This window comes from Trichosurus vulpecula, chromosome 1 (genome assembly GCF_011100635.1).
Source record: "Trichosurus vulpecula isolate mTriVul1 chromosome 1, mTriVul1.pri, whole genome shotgun sequence".
Lineage (NCBI taxonomy): Eukaryota > Metazoa > Chordata > Mammalia > Diprotodontia > Phalangeridae > Trichosurus > Trichosurus vulpecula.
The window spans coordinates 550,834,463-550,855,875 of record NC_050573.1 but is presented as its reverse complement, the minus strand read 5'-3'; the positions used below and the strand labels follow the sequence as shown (position 1 = coordinate 550,855,875).

The window sequence follows — 21,413 nt, the reverse complement described above, 5'->3', positions numbered from 1 at the left end:
TTCCAATTTTAAGTCTATGACCTGATAGCTTCTTTGGCCTAAAAGGAAACCAGAAGGGAAGAAGAAAAAGAAAAACGTGCAAGGAAATCAGGTTGAACTGTCAGACTAAATTATGCTGTTCTACTTCATCCGTATCCTTTCCTTGTGTTGGATTATTTTTTACCTAGGTTTTCTTTGACTTTCTGTACTTTGACACTCCTTTCTATTTAATAGTTAACTAACAATATGTGATCCAATTCTCCTATCCCTTCCTCCACCTTTTCTTTCCCAAATAAAAGGTCTATTTACCAAGTATTTCCACAGAGTCTTGCCAGCTGATAACCCTTTGCAGTCCCATCTACCTCTAGGGATTTCTTGCTCTGCTGGGTTTGCTAGGAACCTCCTGGAATCTTCTGAGACATTCTCCACTACTGACCAAAGGTATTTTTTTCTTTAGGGTCTTTGCAAGTGAGACAGCCAGGTGGGCATTATCAGCAAATTGGGAGCAGAGGAGCAAACTAACACCAATATCCCCATTTCTTGTCCTATCATCAAGAAATTTGAATCAACCAAAGTTTATGATGTGTAGGCTGAAATAGATTTGTTCCTGCTTATGGGTCTGTTAACAGATTTAGAGGGATCTTAGAGAACATCTAGTCCAATCCTCCTCCTCCAATGTTACATTTGAAGAAACTGAGGCCCAAGAACATACAGCCAATAAGTGTCAGGAGTAGGATTTGAACCAGGTTTTCCCAACTCAATATTCGAGAGTTAAATCACTATGCCAGACTGCCTCCTCCAAATCATTTTCTCTTTACTATAGCCTTTTCTACCTGTTTCTTTGTGCAGAAATCTGGTGTGGACATCAGACTGGAAGGGAGTAGTAGAAAATAGGAGACCTGGATCCCTAACTTCTGAGGCATTCCATTCATATGTATCTGTAGTAGGGATTTGGACCATACTTCTGTTACCTTAGAGCTGAGTCCAATTCAACTCAACAAATATTTATTGCCTACTAGATACAGCACACTGTGTAGCCCTGAGGGCATAAGACAAAAATTAGCAGTCCCTGACCTCTAGAGCATCCATTCCACAGGAAGGATACAGCACATACAAATAAGTATAGAAAAAGGAAAATTGAGGGGGGGGGGAGTACACCAACAGTAGCAGGAGAAGGAGACATCTAATCCGAGCTTTGCAAGGAAAATAACGATTTAGAAGGGCAAAGATGAGCACAGAGGCTTTTGTGAATGCCAAAAGGAGGGGGGGGGGGTGGAGTGTTGAATTCAGGAAACAGCTAATAGTCCAGGTTGCCTGGAATGTAGAGTAAGAGAAGGAGTATAGGGGTTTCTGCTTCTGGGAGACAAGATAGCAGAGTAAGAAGTAAGACACTCTCACCCTCCCTTATTGACCTATGAAAGCCCAGAAAATATCACCCCAGGAAAAACCCCAGAATAGCTGAGCCCGCAGAAAGATGGGGTGCCGCAGTCTTATAGCCCAGAAAGTTTGGGGGATTAATGGAAAAGGCCCCTCTCACTCTGGGAGCAGGGGAGCAGTACAGGATGGGAGGCAACCCAGCACTCCAGCAGCAAGCCCCACCTCAGCAAACCAAGGGGAGATCCTGAGCTCCAGGGTGGTAGAGTAGGCAAGTGCCAACACCAGGAAACCTAAGTGCCTCAGCACAGGCAGGAGAACTGGTAGACATCAGCTCAGAAAACCACCACGTGAGCCAGCTTTCTTCAGTAGCCAGATCTCCTAGTGCTTCAGCACAACTCTAAGAAGCAAAACTCCAGGAGGCACAGCTCCAGGCTGGCAGACATCCTCCAGCAGTTAAACATTAGAGTACAAGGCCCCAGGTGAGCAGGAGCCAAACATTCAAGTGCAAGACTAGGGTGAGCAGGTGTCCCTCAAGGGGCCAGACTCCCCACCCCAACCCTGAAAGCTCCGGTGTTGCTGACCCCAGATCAGCACCAAGCAAGCTATCAGATCTCCACAGCCTCCAGCTGCCAGCACCTGAGGCCCCAGCACACAAAGCCAATGACCAGGTTCCAAGCTCCTAGCACAAGAAGTTTGGGGCAGTGTCCCCTGCACTCTAACAAGAGAGCTCAACTCTAAAAGCCAGGAATTTGGCAAACACCATGAGCAAAAAGCAGAAATGGACAATGACCATAGATACCTATTATGGGGACAGGGAAGATCAAGGCACAAATTCAGAAGAAGACAACATTGTCAATATACCCACATCCAAAACCTCAAAGGGGAATACAAACTGGTCTCAAGCCCAAAAAGCCTTCTTGGACAAGCTCAAGAAGGATTTTAAAAGTCAAATAAGAGAGGTAGAAGAAAAATTGGGAAGAGAAATGAGAGATATGCAAGAGAGAGTCAATAGCTTGGAAAAGGAAGGACAAAAATTGACTTAGGAAACAAGTCCTTAAGAAGTAGAATTGGCCATTGGCCAAATGGAAAAGGAGGCACAAAAAGTGACTGAAGGGAAGAACTCCTTAAAAAGTAAAATGGGCCAAATGTTAAAGGACATACAAAATCTAACAGGAGAAAACAGTTTGTTAAAAATTAGAATTGGGCAAGTGGAAGCTAATGACTCTATGAGATATCAAGAATCAGTCAAACAGAAACAAAAGAATGAAAAAATAGTAGAAAAGTTAAAACACTTCATTGGTAAAACAACTGACCTGGAAAACAGATCAGGAGTGACAATTTAAAAATTATTGGTCTACCTGAAAGCCATGATAACGAAAAGAGCTTGGACAGCATCTTTCAGGAAATCATCAAGGAAAATTGCCCTGAGATCTTAGAACCGGAATGTAAAATAATCATTGAACGAATCCACCAATCACCTCCTGAAAGAGATCCCAAATTGAAAACACTGAGGAATATTGTAGCCAAATTCCAAAATTACCAGGTCAAAGAGAAAATACTGCAAGCAGCCAGAAAAAAAAAACTATTTAATATCATGGAAGCGCAGTCAGGATTATGCAGGACCTCACATCTCCTACATTAAAAGATTGGAGGGCATGGAATACAATATTCTATAAGGCAAAGGAGCTTGGATCACAACCAAGGATCAACTACCCAGTGAAATAGAGCATAATCTATCAGGGGAGGAGATGGACATTCAACAAAATAGGGGACTTCCAAACCTTCCTGAGGAAAAGACTAGAGCTCAACAGAAAATTTGATCTTCAAATACAAGACTCAAGAGAGCCATAAAAAGGCAGACAAGAAAGGAAAAAAATAACGTTATTAATAAGGGCAAACTGTTTACATCCTTACAAGGGAAGATGACACTTGTAACTCTTGAGAACCTTATCATTATTATGCCATTTAAAAGGGGTATACATAGACAGAGGGCATGAGTATAAGTTAACTTTGATAGCATGATAAAAAGTCAAATTAAATGGTGAAAAGGGATTGTACTGGGAGAAGAAAAAAGGAGAAGGCAAACAAGGGTAAATTATATCACATGAAAAGGCACAAAAGCTATTACAGAAAAGGAAAAGAAGGGAGGGAGATGAGCATTATTTGAACCATCAGATTTGGCTTAAAGAGGGAATAACATCATCATTTAGGTATAGAAATATAACTTACTTTATAGGAAATAGGAGGGAAAAAGGGAAAGAAAAGACAGGGGGTAGATAAAAGGGACGGAAGAAGTAGTAAGAGTAAAGGGGAAGAAAAGGGAGGGGGCTGATAGAAGGGAGGGCAGACTGAGAGAGGCAGTGGTCCAAAGCAAAATTCTAGTGAGGAAGGAAAGGGAGAAAGGAGAGAAAAAAGCATAAATGAGAGGTGGAAGGGAAATAGGATGGAGAGAAATTCACAGATCATAATCATAACTGTGAATGTGAATGGGATGAACTCTCCCATAAAATGGAAGCAGATAGCAGAGTGAATTAAGAACCATAACACTACAGTATGTTGTTTACAAGAAACATATTTGAAGCAAAGGGATACACACAGAGTGTAGAATATATTATGCTTCAGCTGAAGTAAAAAAAAAATCTCAGACAAAGCAAAAGTGAAAATAGATCTAATTAAAAAAGATAAGGAAGGAAACTACATCTTGTTAAAAAAAATACCATAGACAATGAAGCAATATCATTACTAAACATATATGCACCAAGTGGTGAATTCTTAGGAGTTACAGGAAGAAATAGATAACAAAACTATTAGTGGAGGACCTCAACTTCCCCCTTTCAGAACTACATAAATCTAGCCACAAAAGAAACAAGAAAGAGGTTAAGTTGATAAATAGAATTTTAGAAAAGTTAGAGATGGTTGACCTCTGGAGAAAACTGAATGGGGATAGAAAGGAATATACCCTTTTCTCAGTGGTATATGGCACCTACACAAAAATTGACCATGTATTAGGGCATACTAACCTCACAATCCAATACAGAAAGGCAGAAGTTTTAAATACATCCTTTTCATATCATGATGCAATAAAAATTACATGCAATAAAGGACCATGGAAAGACAGATCAAAAATTAATAATTGGGAACAAAATAATCTAATCCTAAAGAATGAATGGGTCAAACAACAAATTGTAGAAACAATCAATAATTTCATACAAGAGAAAAATAATGAGACAACATACCAAAACCTATGGCATGCTGTGAAAGTGGTTCTTAAGGGAAGCTTTATATCTCTAAATGTTTACATGAATAAAATAGAGAAAGAAGAGATAAATGAATTGGGCATTAAATTTAAAAAGCTAGAGAAAGAGCAAATTAAAGATCCCCAATTAAATCACAGATTAGAAATTCTGAAAACCAAAGGAGAGATTAATAAAGTTGAAATTGAGAAGGGGTATAAAATAATACTGGGAAAGTAGGTGGGAATTAGATAGAGGTAGGCCTTAAATGCAATGCTCATTAATTTATATTTCATTCTATCATTAATGAGAGCCCTGTGCATCTATTACAAACATCTATAGATGAAAGTATTGACTTAATCAGGAATTCTATCTGGCAAATTAAGACTTACCTGATAAAACCGCAGCACATTTTCTCTTTATAAGAGGCACAGATGGTTGGAATGGAAGAAAAAACTCATTTCATGCAAATGATTGAAGTTGACAACAGAAGTATAAGTTACACTGTCAAAATTTTGAAATCTTTATCAGAAGGTAATACAGTCTCTATGTGTAGGAAGATACCAGAATATTGATTAAATAGCAGTATGACTGTAGTTTTATAAATTGATGTCCTTTTGAGGCCTCCTAGTTTGGACATGGGGATAAAGTGCTCATAATTATATGCAAGAAGCAGTGGGTTATACCAGATAGGAAGTTGCCCTGAAGATTCAGAAAGAAGTAGGTTCAGGTCCTGCATCTGGCATAGACTGGCCATACGACTAAAACCAAAAAATAAATGGAAGTGTATGTACTGTGTTCTCTGGTGTCATAGTACAACTACTATTTTTATTAAATGGTAGTTAACAAGAAGTCATTCTACGTGGCCTAAGCTAACAAATAATCATAATTCACAACGGAAACCGTAAATAAGATGCTCATTAATTGGGGGTATCTAGACCAGGATCAATGAAATGTAGAAAGGGTACAGACTACAAGGGATTCCTCCAGCAATCTGAGATTCCATATGCCATCCTAAGAAACCAAAGCATTGTTAACAGTGTCTGACACTGTTTTCTAGACTCAAACTCTCCCAATCTACCTTAGACAAAATTGGGAAGTTAGTGAAATTTATAATGTGTCTCTGGTGACTTCCCCTCGAACTGTCACATAAAAGCTAAGCTCAGTGAGAAGGAAAGAGCATCTTGGTACTAGGATGGGTTTCTAAAGGAACTTGTTGAACTTCCTCTAGAGGCTTTGAAAAGATGGACAACCATTATTGGTTTGTCTAAGATAGATGAAGAATAGAGTAGGTCTGTCCAAATGTCAAGAGATAGTATAAATCAATTATCTCCAAAGTAGGGACCCAGGCTTTGCATCTAGAAGAGGTGGGAAGGGGATGTCAGGGCCTCATCTGAGGGGATGTGTGAGCAACCAATTGGAAGGTGGGAATACTGGTCACATCCCACCCCCTCTAAGCCAATTGTGGAACTTGTTTCCAATACAACCACACTTATCCCTATCTCCCAACACTCCCTTACTCCTGTTCATAAAATCCTAGGGTCCCCCAGCCCCTTTCTGAGCCCAGTGCCAGCTTCTCATTTTCAGCAACCATGCAGGTGCCATTGAGAAAATTCCCCTTCCAATGAGTGTATCAGGTCATCCTGTGGCTCTGGCCCTGGCATCTCATAGAGCTGGATCTGACTCTGGGCAGTGACCAGTGAAGAGGCCCACCTCCCTCCTTTTGGCTTTAAGTGGAACAACGAAAGACATAGGATGAACAGGCATAAGTGAGCATCAAGAGATGATTATATCTTATTATGTTATCTTTCCCCTCAAACACATCCCTCTTCTGAATTTCCCTTGTTTCTGTCAAGGGCACCATCCGCCTTCTCCTGTTCACCCATGTTTGCAATCTCAGTGTCATCCTTAACTCCTTACTCTGACTCAAACCATGTACCCAGTGTTCAAACCACATATCCAATGACTTGTTCAATCTTGTCTTACCTCAGTAGCACGCTTCACAACCGTGCCCTTCTCTCCTCTCACACAGACACCCCCCAAATTCATCTCTGTCTTCTGTATGATTGCAGTGGATTCCTAATTGGTCACATTGCTTCAACTCTGCCCCTACACCCAACCCATCCTCCAAAGAGCTGCCAAAATGATTTTCCAAAATCGTAAGTCACTCCCTGTCACTCCCCTATTCCATGAACTCCCAAGGGTCCAAATTGAGTCTAGGATGAAACATCATGTCATCTCTATCTCATCCTTTTTCATTTCTATTTTGGGTATTATCAGGTAGGTGATTATCAGTATAATAGTGCACATAATTTGTAGAAAAGAAACAGACCTATGATTACATTGAGAGAAGAACCTCCCAGATGAGGAAATTGGCTCTACCAATGCATGTCAGCATAATTCCCAGCAACTTGTAGTGAGAGAGTTTCTGAGTCACATGGCCAATATGTGTGAGAGATGGGGCTTGAACTTAGGTCATGCTCATTCCAAGGGGAGCTCTCCATCCATTGCACCAAGTCAGTTCATTATAATTTATAAATAAGTAATATACACATATTGGAGGTTCATCCTTAAAAAAATTTGTTTACAGATAAAGATGTGTGACCATGAAAGTTTGGGGACCACTGATCTAAAGAGCCTATTCAAGGGCTAAGGTCTTAAAATTCAATGAGAGTGGCATATGATAATGCCCTTGTCCTACAATGGGCTCCCCATTTGGGATACATAAGTCAAGGACTTATGTTTTATGGGTAACGCAGATTCACTGATGCTAGAACTAGTATTTCTATATTTCTAAGAAATAATTAGCCTGATGGTTGTTTCCTTCTGTGGCAGATACAGTGGTCCTGTCCTCAAGGAGTGAGCACTTCCTTTGACTCCTTATCTCTGGAGCCCTCCTGGTCATGCGGTTGCTGACAAGATCCCAGGTGCTCCGAGGCCTTTGGGTTCCTTGGCCAACCTATGGTTCCCGTCACCTTCATCCTAGGAACCTCCTCGCCCAGGCTTTCTCAAGGACAGAGATACCACAATGGGGAGACTATGACGTGCCCAAAGAATTTAATTTCGCCAGTGATGTGATGGATCACTGGGCACGTATGGAGAAGGTGATGGGGAACGTCTCTGGGGGGTGAAGGGAAGAAATTGGAGCTAAAGGGAAATCAGACTGAGCTTAGTCCTTACCACCCACCTGTAGAAGGATACACCCTAGCTTCTGGCCTAGGAAGACTGTGTCCAGTTTGGTGGTAAATGGGAGTTTTTTGCCTGGAAATGCCCTGCCCATGGTCTTGTGTCCTAAGACTAATGTAGGCCTCCTAGCCTATCCACAGACAGGTGGGTTGAACCAAGACAGGTCTCTAGAGATGCAGTTGGGACCAAAGTTTTCACATGCCCACTGTGTTCTTGAACAGAGAGTCTAGTTGGCATTCATTGTGTAACTTTTTCCATCCATTCCATTAAGCATCTCCTAGGTACTGATTGTAGTACTGGATGTACCTGAACAACAACACCACCAGGTACTGATTGTATTGAACAAATAGGACAGGAGTGGTAGGTAGCAGCCCACCCAGGTCCACCAGCCTAATGCAAAAAAGGCAGAGGACAGAAGTGGGCAATTTTTCACAGATGGAAAACCAATTCTCTAACATTTTTCCTGGTCTACAAAATATCTTATTATTAAAGGCCGATAAACTTAATAAATTGATTGTTCTTTCAATCAATCAAAAATCATTTGTTAAGCATTTACTATGTGCTAAGTATTCCTGGCACAATGAACGGAGAGCTGAGTCTAAAGTCAGGAAGACTCGTCTCCCTGAGCTCAGAACTGGCCTTAGCTACGTGACCCTGTTTGCCTCAGTTTTCTCAACTGTAAAATGAGCTGGAGAAGGAAATGGCCCACCATTGCAGTATCTCTGCCAAGAAAATCATCAATGGGCTCACGAAGAGTCAGACACGACCAAAGGAACTGAACACCAACAAAGCATGGCACTCGAGACTGGAAACACAGAGAAAAAGGTGAAAGCAGTCTCAGCCTTTGAGGAATTCGTATTCTTAAGTCAACAACAAGGAACATTCCAGAAATATAAAGAGTAGATAACAACAGTTGTATGGTACTAGTAACAGCTGGCATTTCTATGGTGCCCACTATATGCCAGGCATTGTGATAAGCACTTTCCAATTATTGCCTCATTTAATCGTCACAACAACCATGGGAGGTAGATGCTATTATGATTCCCGTTTTACAGACAAGGAAACTGAGGCAGACTGACCTTAAGCCCAGGGTCACACAGCTAGTAAGTGTCTGAGACCAAATTTTAACTTAGGTCTTCCTGACTCCAGGCCCAGTGTTCTATCCACTGTGCTACCTAGTTAAATTTACTGGAGCATTCTATAAAACTTTTAAAAAATAATTAATAACAATATTATGCAAATTATTCATAAAATTAAGAAATAAATCACTCTAGTAAAAGCCATTTGTGAGAGAAATATAGTCCTAATATCTAAACCAGGGATGGCTAAACCAAAGAAAGAAAGCTAAAGACCAATATAATTAATGACTATTGATTCAAAAATTCTAAATAAAATTCTGATAGAATAGATGAGAACTTATCTCAGAGGAGAAGGCACAAACAGCTTCAAGAGAAAAGCCTCCTACAAAAGGTGAGATTGGAGCAGGGACCAGAAGGAAGTTCTTTGAATACTAAAAGACCTAATACTTTATCTTGAAGTAATAGGGAGACACTGGCATTTTTGAGCAAGGGAGTAACACGGTCAGACCTATATATGCTTTAGGGCAGCTGAGTAGAGTCTGGATTGGAGGAAGGGAGACCAACTGGAAGGCTATTGCAATAGACCGGGTAAGCAGCAATGGGCATCTGGGTCTGTAAATGCCTATTTTAACCACTTGGGTTTGACCATAGGAGGGCAAAAGAGACCCAGTCCCTGCCCTGTGGTGGGTGAATGACAAAGGGGATGAAGTAAAATGGAACTTCCAGGAACTGGGTCACTTGACCCGTCAGGCAGCCAACGTTTTAACAGAGATCTGCGGCCTGCAGCGGGGAGACCGACTGGTTCTGATCCTGCCCCGGATTCCTGACTTGTGGCTGGTGAAAGTGGCCTGTATGCGGGCAGGTCAGTGACCAAGCTTAGTCCCCAGGAAACAAATCTTACCAGTTATTGGCAAGGGTTTCATGATGCTCTTTGGAGCGATTTGAACTCAGGTCTTCTTGACTCTCAGACTGGCACTCTATCCACTGCACCATCTAGGTGTCTGTACTAGTACAGACTTCAAAATAACTTAGAGAATTCAATCAATAAACTATATTGAAACCATATTTTCATAATCACTGAGATATAACATTAATACATAGAAATTTAAGTGCTACGTTTTGATAGATTATCATCATCGCAAATACTCATAATCAATCTACAAACTACATGGAACCAAAAGATTTTAAAGTATAGAGACCTAAGAAAATCAAAACATGCGGGAACAGGGTGAGATATGTATCATCCCCATCATTCTATGTGCTGCCAGAGGTGTACCAGGGATACTTTCAGTGTGCCTACAGAAGGGGAGCTCACATCCTAACACTTTTATTTAACTGTGAAAAGCAGTGATTTTGCCACCTGTGCAGCAGTCTGTGGAATATCAAATATAAGGGAATAAGAGCCAGATAGCAATTGTCAGAGACTTACTAGCTGCGTTATCTTGGGCAAGTCACTTAACCCTGTTTGCCACTCCAATATCTTGACCCCAAATTGGGTTATGAAGAGATAGATACAACTGAACAAGTTTACACAGGGCAGCTGGGTGGCACAGTGCATAGAGTGCTAGGCCTGGAGTCAGGAAGACTCCTCTTCCTGAGTTCCAATCTATATAATAGCTGGCATTTATTCAACACTTACTATGCACCAGGCAATGGTATTAAAAACCTTTCCAATTATTACCTCATTTCATCCTTACAACAATCCTGGGAGGTAGATGCCTTTATTACTTCCATTTACAGAAACTAAGGCAAACAGAGGTTAAGTGACTTGCCCAGGGTTACCCAGTTAAGTGTCTAAGGCCTTATTTGAACTCAGGTCTTCCTGACTCCGGGCCTGGCACTCTATCCACTGTGCCACCATCATCTATAAGGCAGGAAGAATGATACTTGGCATGGGATTGTTATAGGGATCAAATGAGAGAATAATTGGAAAATGCTTGACACTGTCACCTGGTACATAGTGTCATAGAAATGTTAGCTATTATTAATAGGGCATCTAGGTAGTGCAGTGGAGAGAGCGCTGGGCCTAAAATCTGGAAGACTCATCTTCCGAGTTCAAATCCAGCCTCAGACACTTACTAGCTGTGTGACCCTGGGCAAGTCACTTTAATCCTGCTTACCTCAGTTTCTTCATCTGTAATATGAGCTGGAGAAGGAAATGGCAAACTACTCCAGTATCTTTGCCAAGAAAACCCCAAATAGGGTCATGAAGAGTCAGATACAACCAAACACCAACAAATAAGTAATTATGAAGACACTGGAGCAGAGAAAAGAGAATGATTTGACCAAGTTCCCACAGTATGTGAACAATCAGGATTTGAACCAGGCCTCTGGCTCCAAATCCAGCAGTCTTTTCACCATACCTCAAACTCTTTGGCCTGGTATTCAAGGCTCCTCATGATTTATCTCAATCTACCTTTCCAAATTTATCTCTTACAATCTCCCGCACAATCTTTTTCTCCAAACAGACTGAGCTCCTCAGTATCCCTTAAACAAGTCCAGTTCACTCCCTTCTCTGCTAATCAGAATCCCATTCGTGCTTCAATGCCCGCTCATGGCTTCCCTCCTCTGAGAAGGTCTCCTTGGCTGCTCCGCATCACTGTGATTTCTCTCTCTCTTCCGAGTCTTATAGCCCTTCTTGCCTATAGCATTCGGTGGATATTTTGGGTCATTGAATCATAGGCTTTAGGGCTGGAAGGGACTGTTAAATTAAACTCCCTCCTTCAAAAGAAGAGGAAACAGATCTAGTGATGTGAGGTGACTTGTCCGAGGATATACAGGAAGTAAGGGGTACAGCCAAGATTCGAACCCAGGTCTTCAGACTCCAAATCCAGTATTTTTTTCATCATGCCTCCCTACGTCTCATGGATTATATCTTTTGATTTTGTTTTCAAAATGTTCCTGTTTTATAAAACAGGGCACAATCAAGCGCTCAATTAACAAACATTTTATTAAGCACCTGCTGTATGCCAAGCACTGTTCTGCATGCTCTGAAAATTAGTCCAGAAGACCCCAAAGTCTGGGAACCTTGCTAGCTAGTGAGCTATGACTTTTATCTACGAGCTTTCAGCCAAGAAGCACGGTCTGAGGGAAGCAGGATGTGAAAAATGTAGGAGAAAGTGTGCTGGCTAGACTGAATAGACCCAGGTTAATACCACCTGACCTGTCTATGGTACTTTACATACATCATCTCATTGGAAGCTCACAAAGAATCTCGTGAGGTAGGTGCCGCAAGCATTATCATCCCCATTTTGCTGTTGAGAAAAATAAGGCTTAGAGAGGTTAAGAAGTCACATGTTTCCACAAGTGTCAGAGATGATCCTGAAGCCGAGTCCAACGTTTCATCTACTATATTCTAATCTCTCCTCTTTTCACCGGGTGAAATTGAGTTTTTGCCATTTTTCTCCTCTGGGTCTACTAGAAAATGAGAGGGTTAGTGAAGGGCCTTTCCAGATCTAAAAATCCTATGACATTTATTTTGCTCAGGACTTGTCTTCATTCCTGGAACAACCCAGTTGACAGCCAGAGACATCCTCTACCGGTTGCAGTTATCAAAGGCCAAAGGCATCATGACCAATGAAACCTTGGCCCCAGCCGTGGACTCTGTGGCATCTGACTGCCCTCAGCTGAAAACCAAGCTTCTGGTATCCGAGAATAGCCGCGATGGATGGCTAGACTTTAGGACACTGCTGAAGTGAGTATGTGACCCTTCTAACCATGATCGTGGGAGGTCCCTTCCCAAGTACTAAGAAAAACAGTATGGTGTCATTGAAAAATCCTGGGCTGAGAGTCAAAAGGCCTGAATTAAAGTACCAAATTTTCTATGACTAACTGTGTGACACTAGGCACATCACTTCTTCTCTCAGAAACAGTTTCCTCATTTGTAGAATGAGGTCCAAGGTCCCTTTAAACTCTAACTTTCCTAACCCTCTAAACCACAGTGTCTAACAGTGCAGTTGTACCTAGGGCAGGGTCACTGGGGCTTTGCCTCTGGGCATGAAAATTTAAAGTGTGCCTGCAACACTTAGAGGATGCCTACAGTAGGTTGAAAAAACTGGGCTCAGCACCTAGTTAGCAAGAACACTTCTTCAGCACACAAAGCTGCCAGTTGGCAGGTTTTCCACCACCCCTCCAATGGGCGAGTAGAAGGTGGGCTCCAACCTGGACTGACCCCGCCCTTCCCTCTCTCCCTGCTTAAGGCCCCTCAGAAGCAGACTGTGTCCCAAGGATTCTATCTCCCAAACAGAAGGCAATGTGCCAGGGTCTCTCACTCCAGGGCCCCTTCCAAAGATCTGATGTTATTCTCTGTGGTCTCCCCCCACCAACTGAATTGTCTTAAGAAGTTTATTTGGGAGCCCTTTTTTGTTGCTTGCCCAGGCTGCCCTAGAATTGCTAATTACTGCATTGAACATTTTGGAGATTCTTAGCAAAAGAAGAAGAAAATGGTTGACTGAATTCACTAGCACTCACCAACTTGTAAGCTATTAGGACATGACCCCTGACCTGCATGACTTGCACATTGTGTGAGTGACTGTTACCAGGCATCATCTTAGAAGGTTTTCATTCGTCAGTCATTATAATTGAAGGTAAATGTAAGGAGGGGCAGCTAGGGGATGCAATGGCCTGGAGTCAGGGAGACTCATCTGCCTGAGTTCAAATCTGGTCTCAGACATTTACTCTCTGTGTGACCCTGAGCAATTTCCTCATCTATAAAGCGACTTGGAGTAGGAAATGTCAAACTACTGCAGTCTCTTTGCTAAGCAACCTCAAATGGGGTCACAAAGTTGTACATGACTAAAATGACTGCACAATGACAAAAATCGTAATGACTAAGCTGTGCAATTAAATTCACAGAGCCTGCATGCCTAGGAATTTCTATTCATGGGGCCTACCTTGGAAAAATGTGGTATCCATCCTCTAAATCACAGACTCAGAACTGAAAAATAGGTAGCAAAATCAAGATTTGAAACCAGGTCCTCTAACTGTAACCACAGCCTTCTTTCCACAATACCACGCTTCCCCTCCATCTTTTGGGATTTTTCCATTCACTCACTTGGTCAGGTACAGGACTCCCTAGCACAAGGGCCAGTTGACATTAAAAAAAAACATTTTGATAAGTATTTAATCATAATCAAACTCCTCTGTAATCCTATGTATTTTATTCCACGTATTTAAAAACATTATTTTTGAGAATTCTATTCAATAAACATTTATTAAGCACCTACTATGTTCCAGTAACTATGTTAAGCACACTGAGGATTTTGTTGGTGTTCCATCTTTTTCAGTCACGTCTCACTCTTTGGGACCCCATTGGGGTTTTCTTGGCAGAGACACTGGAATGGTTTGCCATGTCCTTCTCCAGCTCATTTTACAGATGAGGAAACTGAGGTAAACAGGGTTAAGTGACTTGCCCAGGGTCACACAGCTAGTGAGAGTCTGAGGCTCCATTTGAACTCAGGAAGATGAGTCTTCCTGACTCTAGGCTCAGGGCTCTGTGCTCTACGGCGCCACCTAGCGGCCCACATCCACGCCCTAGCGTCCATTTTATTCCCCTCAAGACGATGCAGAACAATGGAGCGAATGACTGTTGTCTCATCTCAAATGTCTTGCAGAGCTGCGTCTGTGGACCACGCTTGTGTAAAGACAGAATTACAAGAGCCCATGACTATCTTTTTCACCAGTGGAACTACAGGCCTACCCAAGATGGTCATGCACGACGGCGGGCTTGCGCTGAGATCATGTCTCCCATCCACGTAAGTGGAGGTTGGGGGACAGTGATGGGGAGAGCAAGGGGACCCTCTTAGAGCCTGGGCCACAGACCTTAGGCTAAAACTCAGGCAGGCCTGATGAAGATCAAATCTAAAGGAGCATGAACTAGTTACACTTCTCCCCAGTTCCCTTTGGCTGCACTTTTCCTAGTGTTTTTGAGCCTAGAATTGAATATTTAATGTTTGCTGAAGCTAGAACCTATAAGACTGAGACCATTTGGAGCCCAAGGTTAGGGCGAAAGGCCAGGAGGATAAAGTTGAGGCGTAGCAACATGGGTGAGGTTGGAAAGGATTTTGCAAACTAGATACAGTGTTTCAAATTGGATGATATTGATTAAAACAGTCTGTAAAACTTCATCTGTCCCCTGGCTAAAGGCCATTCCCTAGTATTTCGATGTATCATACGAGAAGTTCCAACGTCTGGCTTGGGATACTAACCACAGTCAGTATTTTTAAAGCCCTTTAAGGTTTGCCAAGCACCTTATATGTTACCTCATCATGCCCGTTTCATGGGTGAGGAAAGGGAAACTCTCTGAGAGAGACAAAGTCACTTGCCCAGAATCACACAGCTAGAAAGTATCTAAGATGGGATTTGAACTCAGATCTTCCTGACTCCAGGCCCAGCACGCTCGCTATCCACTGCACTACCTACAGCACCAACTGAACAAGAGGTTATTACTTCAATTGCCGTAGCGTCAGGTTGGACTCTGACTCACGCCTCTCAACCAAGGATTTAAACTGATCCAGCCTCCTCCTCTCCCAACCCAGAACCAAAACAAATAGTACAGAACCTGTTTGCTGAAACCTTTTTTTTTTGGTTGAATCATGAACCAGATAATTTTGATCCTGAGAGACCAGTTGAAAACAGAGCCAGACATGGTAGCCAGAGGAAAGAGCATTAGCCCTGAAATCAGATAGACCTAGGTTCAAATCTCAGTTCATCTGGCCTTGGGAAAATGACTTCCCACCCTGGCCCTCTATGACCTTATCTTTAAAAGGACGGGGTTAAGAGTACATAGGCAGCTAGGTGGTGCAGTGGTTGGAGCACTGGGCCTGGAGTCAGGGAGACTCATCTTCTGAGTTCAAATCTGGCCTTGGACACTTACTAGCTGTGTGACCCTGGGCAAGTCACTTAACCCTGTTTGTCTCAGTTTCCTGACCTGGAGATGCAAATGGCAAACTTTCCTAGTTTCTTTGCCCAAAAAAACCCAAAATGGGGTCATGAAGAGTTGGACACAACTGAAATGACTGGAAAGCAGCAGAGCACATAACTTGTGAAATCCTTTGAAGCTCTATTGTTCTATACTATTCTCTATGACTCTGAAAGGCACAGTCATATAATAAACAGAGAACCAGTTTCAGATCTACAAAGACCTGAATTCAAATCCTACCTGTGGACCATACAGAAAGCAAGACTGAGTGAAATAGTTGACCTTTCAATGTTCTAGGCAACTTTCTAAAACTATGATTTACAGAGCAGGTACAGACTTTCATTTGAAGGGGGATTTTCCTCATCTCAGAGTTCCCTAAATCACTGAAAATCATGGGTCCAATATCTACTAGTTTCTATGATTCAATAAAATTATTTTGATTTTCCAGAGATTGAACCAAAGCCTCAAAAAAAGTGTCAGAGCCGAATTTCCATTTCCTTCAAGTTCCTGCCCCACCTTGCACAGGCATTCCATAATTCCCACATTGTTTCACAAGAGGAACCAAAGAAAGACTTTTGACTATACCTCACAACTCCTATTATTGGGGCGAAAGCCTCATGTTCATGAGTCAAAGTCCACCCATTAGTGTAGAGCCAGATCCTCAGAACTGGTTTGACGATGGTACAGGTAAGGTAGGGAGAAGGTGAAAGTCTCGTTCTGGTTCTTCAACGCCCCCACCACTCCCCGCCCCACCCCCCTCAGCAATCTCTCTGTGTTCCTTGTCACTACTTTGGACAAACTCATCATACAGCACCATCTGCCCTGTCACCCAGGATCAGAATATCTGCCATCTTTGTCTCTTGCCTCTACCTACCATCCCCACATCCAGTCACCGTGTCCTAGTTGAGTTAGCCGCTGCAGTATCACTACCTCTTATTTCACCTTCTAGTATAATTTACCGTAATATTTCTGTGATACTTTGAGGTTTACGAAGCACTTCTACATATGTTACCACATTGATTCTCTCAACCACCCTAGGGGTTAGCACTAACTATCATTATCCCCAAATAACAGATGAATAAATTGGGGATTAGAAAGGTGAATTGACTTGCCCATGAGTGTCAGAGGCAGGATTCAAACCCAGGTCTTTGCTTACCCCAAATCTTGACCTCTTCCCACCATAGCACCCTCCCTCTATTTTTGTGTACATCTTATCTGTATTGTAAACTCTTTGAAGGCAGAGGCCCTATCTTACTCATCTTTTTATCTCAATACAGTAAATGTCTGCTAAAGAAATAAGTAAGTACTCCCATCCTCAAGAAGACCCCTTTCCTCACCATAAATCCAGTTCTCGCCAATGGGACCACTACGCGGGGCCTCTCTAAGAGCATCTATCTGTTCTGACTCCAGTAATACTTGTTTCCTCCATTCTACAGACTACGAATTTCCCACTTATTTTTATTTTCCACTTATTCTTTAGACCATGCCTGTGATTTATTCATGGAGGGAGCTCACCCTCCCAGGGGAGTTGTGAGGATTAAAAGATAATAATTAAGTGCTTAACACAGCGACTGGCATATAGTAAGCACAACTGTAAATGTTGGTGGTTGTTGTGGTTGTTGTGGTTGTGATGGTTAGTGTTCCCCATTATTACCAAATCAGATTAGCAATTGGTCTGCAACCTACAGTCTTAGAGTTTCACCTCTGCCTGTTAGAATTCTGAGTTTCCTTCAAGATTCAACTCAGGTACCACCTTCTGCCTCAGTTATTTCCCAGTCCCCCAGTTCCAAGTGCCTTCCCCTCTAGAGTTACCATGTTATCTGCTTTATATACATTTTGTAAGTTTCAGAGGAGGTGCCAACCTTCATTGGTGATGTCATTTCCTCACCTGAGAGTTCCCTATATCAGCAAGTTCAGTCCATAAGTGCGCATGCGCGCACACACACACACACACGTGTTTTCTCCCTCACGAGAATGTAAGCTAAGGTAGACTTTTTTTATATCCCCAGCCTAGCAAATAAAAAGAAGGCACTTAATACATGCTTAATTGATTGGTCAGAGTTGCCAGGGATGAGAGGCAGAGGAAGGATTTGAACCCAGGTCCTCCAGACTCAGAAGCCAGCTTTTTACCCACTGCATAGTTCTTTCTCTCTCATTCAATTCCTCAAATACTAATACTTGTATTTCGGAGTTAGCAGGCAAGTCATGAAACTTACAAGTTCTGATATCTCATGGTGCGCGGCAGACCCTGGCTGGATTTTATCGGTTGTAGCGTCTATGCTAGAACCCTGGAGCTCAGGAGCCTGCAGCTTCATCCACTACCTGCCTCAGTTCAACCCTGAGACCATTCTAAAGGTAAGAAGAACAAAGCTTCACCCTAACTGACCCACTACCACACACCAGAATAGCTACGACTATGTACTTCAGTGAACTAACACTACTCTTGGAGCCAGAGATAGTTACTCAGTCATTTTCAGTTGTGTCTGACTCTACATCACCCCTTTTGAGGTTGTCTTGGCAAAAATACTGGAGCAGTTTGTCAGTTCTTTCTCTAGCTCATTTTACAGATGAGGAAACTGAGACAAACAAGGTTAAGTGACTTGCCTAGGTTCACACAGCTAGTAAGTGTCTGAGGCCAGATTTGAATTCATGTTCATGAGTCTAAATCCAGTGCTCCATCCACGGCGCCACATAGCTGCACTGGGAGCCAAGGCAGAAGACATAGGTTCAAATCCCAGCTCTGCCACTGGGCCTCACTTCCTCATCTAGAAAATGAAGGCAGAAGAGTAGATGACCTCTAAGGTCCTTTCTAGCTTTTCCTCTACTACCCTGTTATCTCACCATTGCACACAGGGACCTGAGTTTGAATCTTTGTTGCCCTTATAACATTAAGCAAGTCATTTCCCCTATGTGTAACTCAGTAACCAAGGTGTATGGGTGTTCACAGAAGACTAGCACCTCTGGTGTGAGGTGCTAGGCCCTTTCAAGGCTCCTTTCCACCTTTGGTGTCCACCTGATTTACTCACTTCCCATGCGTGGCTCTAAGAAGCTATAGCATGGGCAGCTGCCTCACCCCAGTAAACCGTTTCAGCAGAAGGGCTAAATCAGGTTGAGGGTCATCAAAGGGTCTCAAGCCCATTGGTGAGTTAGGAGGATGTCTATCCCCAGCATGTGAAGACTTTGCCTGGAATACTGCGTAGATGAGAACAAGTTGTTCCCATGGCCTTGAAGGCAACTGAAACTGGTGCTATGGCCATACTTAAGCTTGGTCAAACATGGAAGACTCCAAGGTCATCTACTGCATCCCAAGCCATCACCAGTCATCTTGGCTATTGTCTTGCCACTGATTCAGGAAGAGAGAGTGAGGCCAACGACTTCACGGAACTGCCTCACTTAAATGCAATATATCCATGAGTCAAAAGATATCAGCCACACCATTTTACCATTTTTACCTACCTCAAAGTCCTGCAGCAACAGGCAAGTGATGAATACACTCGGAACTATATTCACAACTCTGCCCACAGGCATCTTAGGCCATAGGGTCGTCTCACTGGACTGAAAAAGCAGTGGGATTCAGCAGCCCCCTGAGTGTCTGAGCAGCCTTTTTAAGGCCCACACCACTCACCTCCTGGCATGAGGAAGGGGCTAGAAAAGGTGCCCTAAAAATTGTGATTCACTCAACCTTAGCCTGCTTACCATGGCAAGCAGGGGTCCCACCCAGCAGTCAAAACACAAAAATATGTACAAAAACTTTTGTGAAGATGATTCCACTCACCATCAGTACATGGAAGGTGCACATAATTATAGACAACATACATCCAGTAGACCCGAAAGACAAACATCCAAATAGCAGCCCTGAGTGAAGCGAGGCTGGCAAACGAAGGCCAGCTGACCAAAGTCAGAGCTAGATACATGTTCTTCAGGAGTGGCTACAGTGATGAGGAGTGCTGTAAAGCTGCAATAGGTTTTACAATCAAAACTAGTCACCAAGTTTGTGTGCCTCTTAAAAGGGGCAGATATGTACATATCATGACAATGCAATAAAGTGCCATGCCACCATCATTAGCATGTGTGTTCCCACTATGATGAGCCCTGATGAGGTATGTGAAGACCTGGAGACCCTCATCATCAATGTGCCAAAAGAGGACAAGCTTAACACCAGAGTAGGCACAGACAATCAGACTTGGGAGGAATGGGGCTAGAAACAGCAACAGCAACAATCCCTTACTACTGAAGACTTCCGTGTCTCACGACCTTCTCATCACCGATACTGTCTTCTGTTTATCCAAACACAATAAAACTTCATGGATGCACCCTCGCAGCAAACTGGCATTTAACAGACTATGTCATCATAAGGAGAAGAGACAGGATGTGAGAACGATGAAGGCAATGCATGGTGCAGAGTGCTGGACTGACCATAGACTAATCCTTTCCAAACTGAACATTCTCATTCAACAGAGGTAGTGGGCCCAGGGCAAAATGGCTACCAGAAGATTTAATGTCGACAGATTAGAACCCTTCTCTGGGCAGGAACAGTTCATTCCTAACTTGGAGGGAAAGCTGAGCCGACACACAGCTGGCAATAGTAGAGCAGAAAAGGAGTGGGCAGCTTTCAGAGATTTAGTGTACAGAATCATATTCACTCAACTGGGCTAGACCACTCAGAAAAATCAAGAATGGTTTGATGAAAATGATGGGGAAATTCAGAAGCTGCTAACTGAAACACAGAACTCCACAGGATTTACCAGCAGGATGATTGATTCATCTCTAAGAAGGAGAATTTAACTCCATCAAAAGTAAAGTGCAAGCAAAGCTTAGAGGGAGTGAGGATTTTTGGCTAAATAAAAAGGCAAATGGAATTCAGTTTTACACTGATAGTAACAATTCAAAGCTCTTTTATGATGCCCTGAAGCCTGTTTAGGGGTTAAAGACCCATGGTACATCTTAACTACACAGGGCTGATGGAGACACGTTGATTAATGATAAGGACGTGATCCTGGAGGAATGGACCAAACACTTCCATAGTGTTGTCAACAGACCATCATCAATCAGTGCTGAAGCCATTGACCTCAGACTGCAGTCAATCCCTCTCTAGCCAAACTTCCAGCCAAAGAAGAGCTTTTGTATGCCACTAGGCTTCTCTCATGTGGCAAAGCACCCAGTACTGATTCTATTCCAGCTAAGATTTATGAGGCAGGGGGTCCCCTGTTCATACAAAAGGTGACTGAAATTTTCCAGGTTATATGGCAAGAGGAGGTTATCCCCCAGGAGTTCAAGGATGGCTCCACTGCCTATCTCCATAAGAGTAAAGGAAATGGACTGTCCTGTGACAAACACAGGCAGGCTTCTCTCTTAGTCATTGCTGGCAAGATTCTGGCCAGAGTCCTCCTTAAGCTGATCCTTCACCTGGAAGATGGTCGCCTACCTGAGAGGCAGCATGTCGAGGAATGATTGATATGATGCTTACTGCCCAACAACTCTAGGAGGAATGCTAGGAGCAGAACAGAGGTCTGTATACAATGTTGATTGATAAGTCCTTTGACTCTGTCTGTCACTAGGGCTTACAGAAAATCACAGGAAAATTTGGTCACCCAGAGAAGTTCATCGGTATTGTATGTCAGTTTGCTGATGGGATGCTTG

The 21,413-nt window shown here is 42.8% G+C and overlaps 1 protein-coding gene across 4 annotated transcripts in view; it reads left to right on the top strand.

Moving 5' to 3' along the window:
• Positions 1-21,413, top strand: part of LOC118834210 (acyl-coenzyme A synthetase ACSM1, mitochondrial-like) — a 51,931-nt gene that overhangs the window by 270 nt on the left and 30,248 nt on the right. For 2 of the 4 annotated variants that reach the window (XM_036741668.1, XM_036741669.1), the window contains exons 2-6: positions 7,425-7,693; positions 9,506-9,716; positions 12,341-12,548; positions 14,467-14,607; positions 17,969-18,128. In XM_036741668.1, the coding sequence (XP_036597563.1) occupies positions 7,493-7,693; positions 9,506-9,716; positions 12,341-12,548; positions 14,467-14,607; positions 17,969-18,128 (921 nt within the window). In that variant the 5' untranslated portion in view covers positions 7,425-7,492. Of the gene's footprint in view, positions 1-303; positions 421-6,661; positions 6,749-7,424; positions 7,694-9,505; positions 9,717-12,340; positions 12,549-14,466; positions 14,608-17,968; positions 18,129-21,413 lie in introns of those variants that run through there. The other 2 variants (XM_036741666.1, XM_036741667.1) reach the window with 2 other exon arrangements.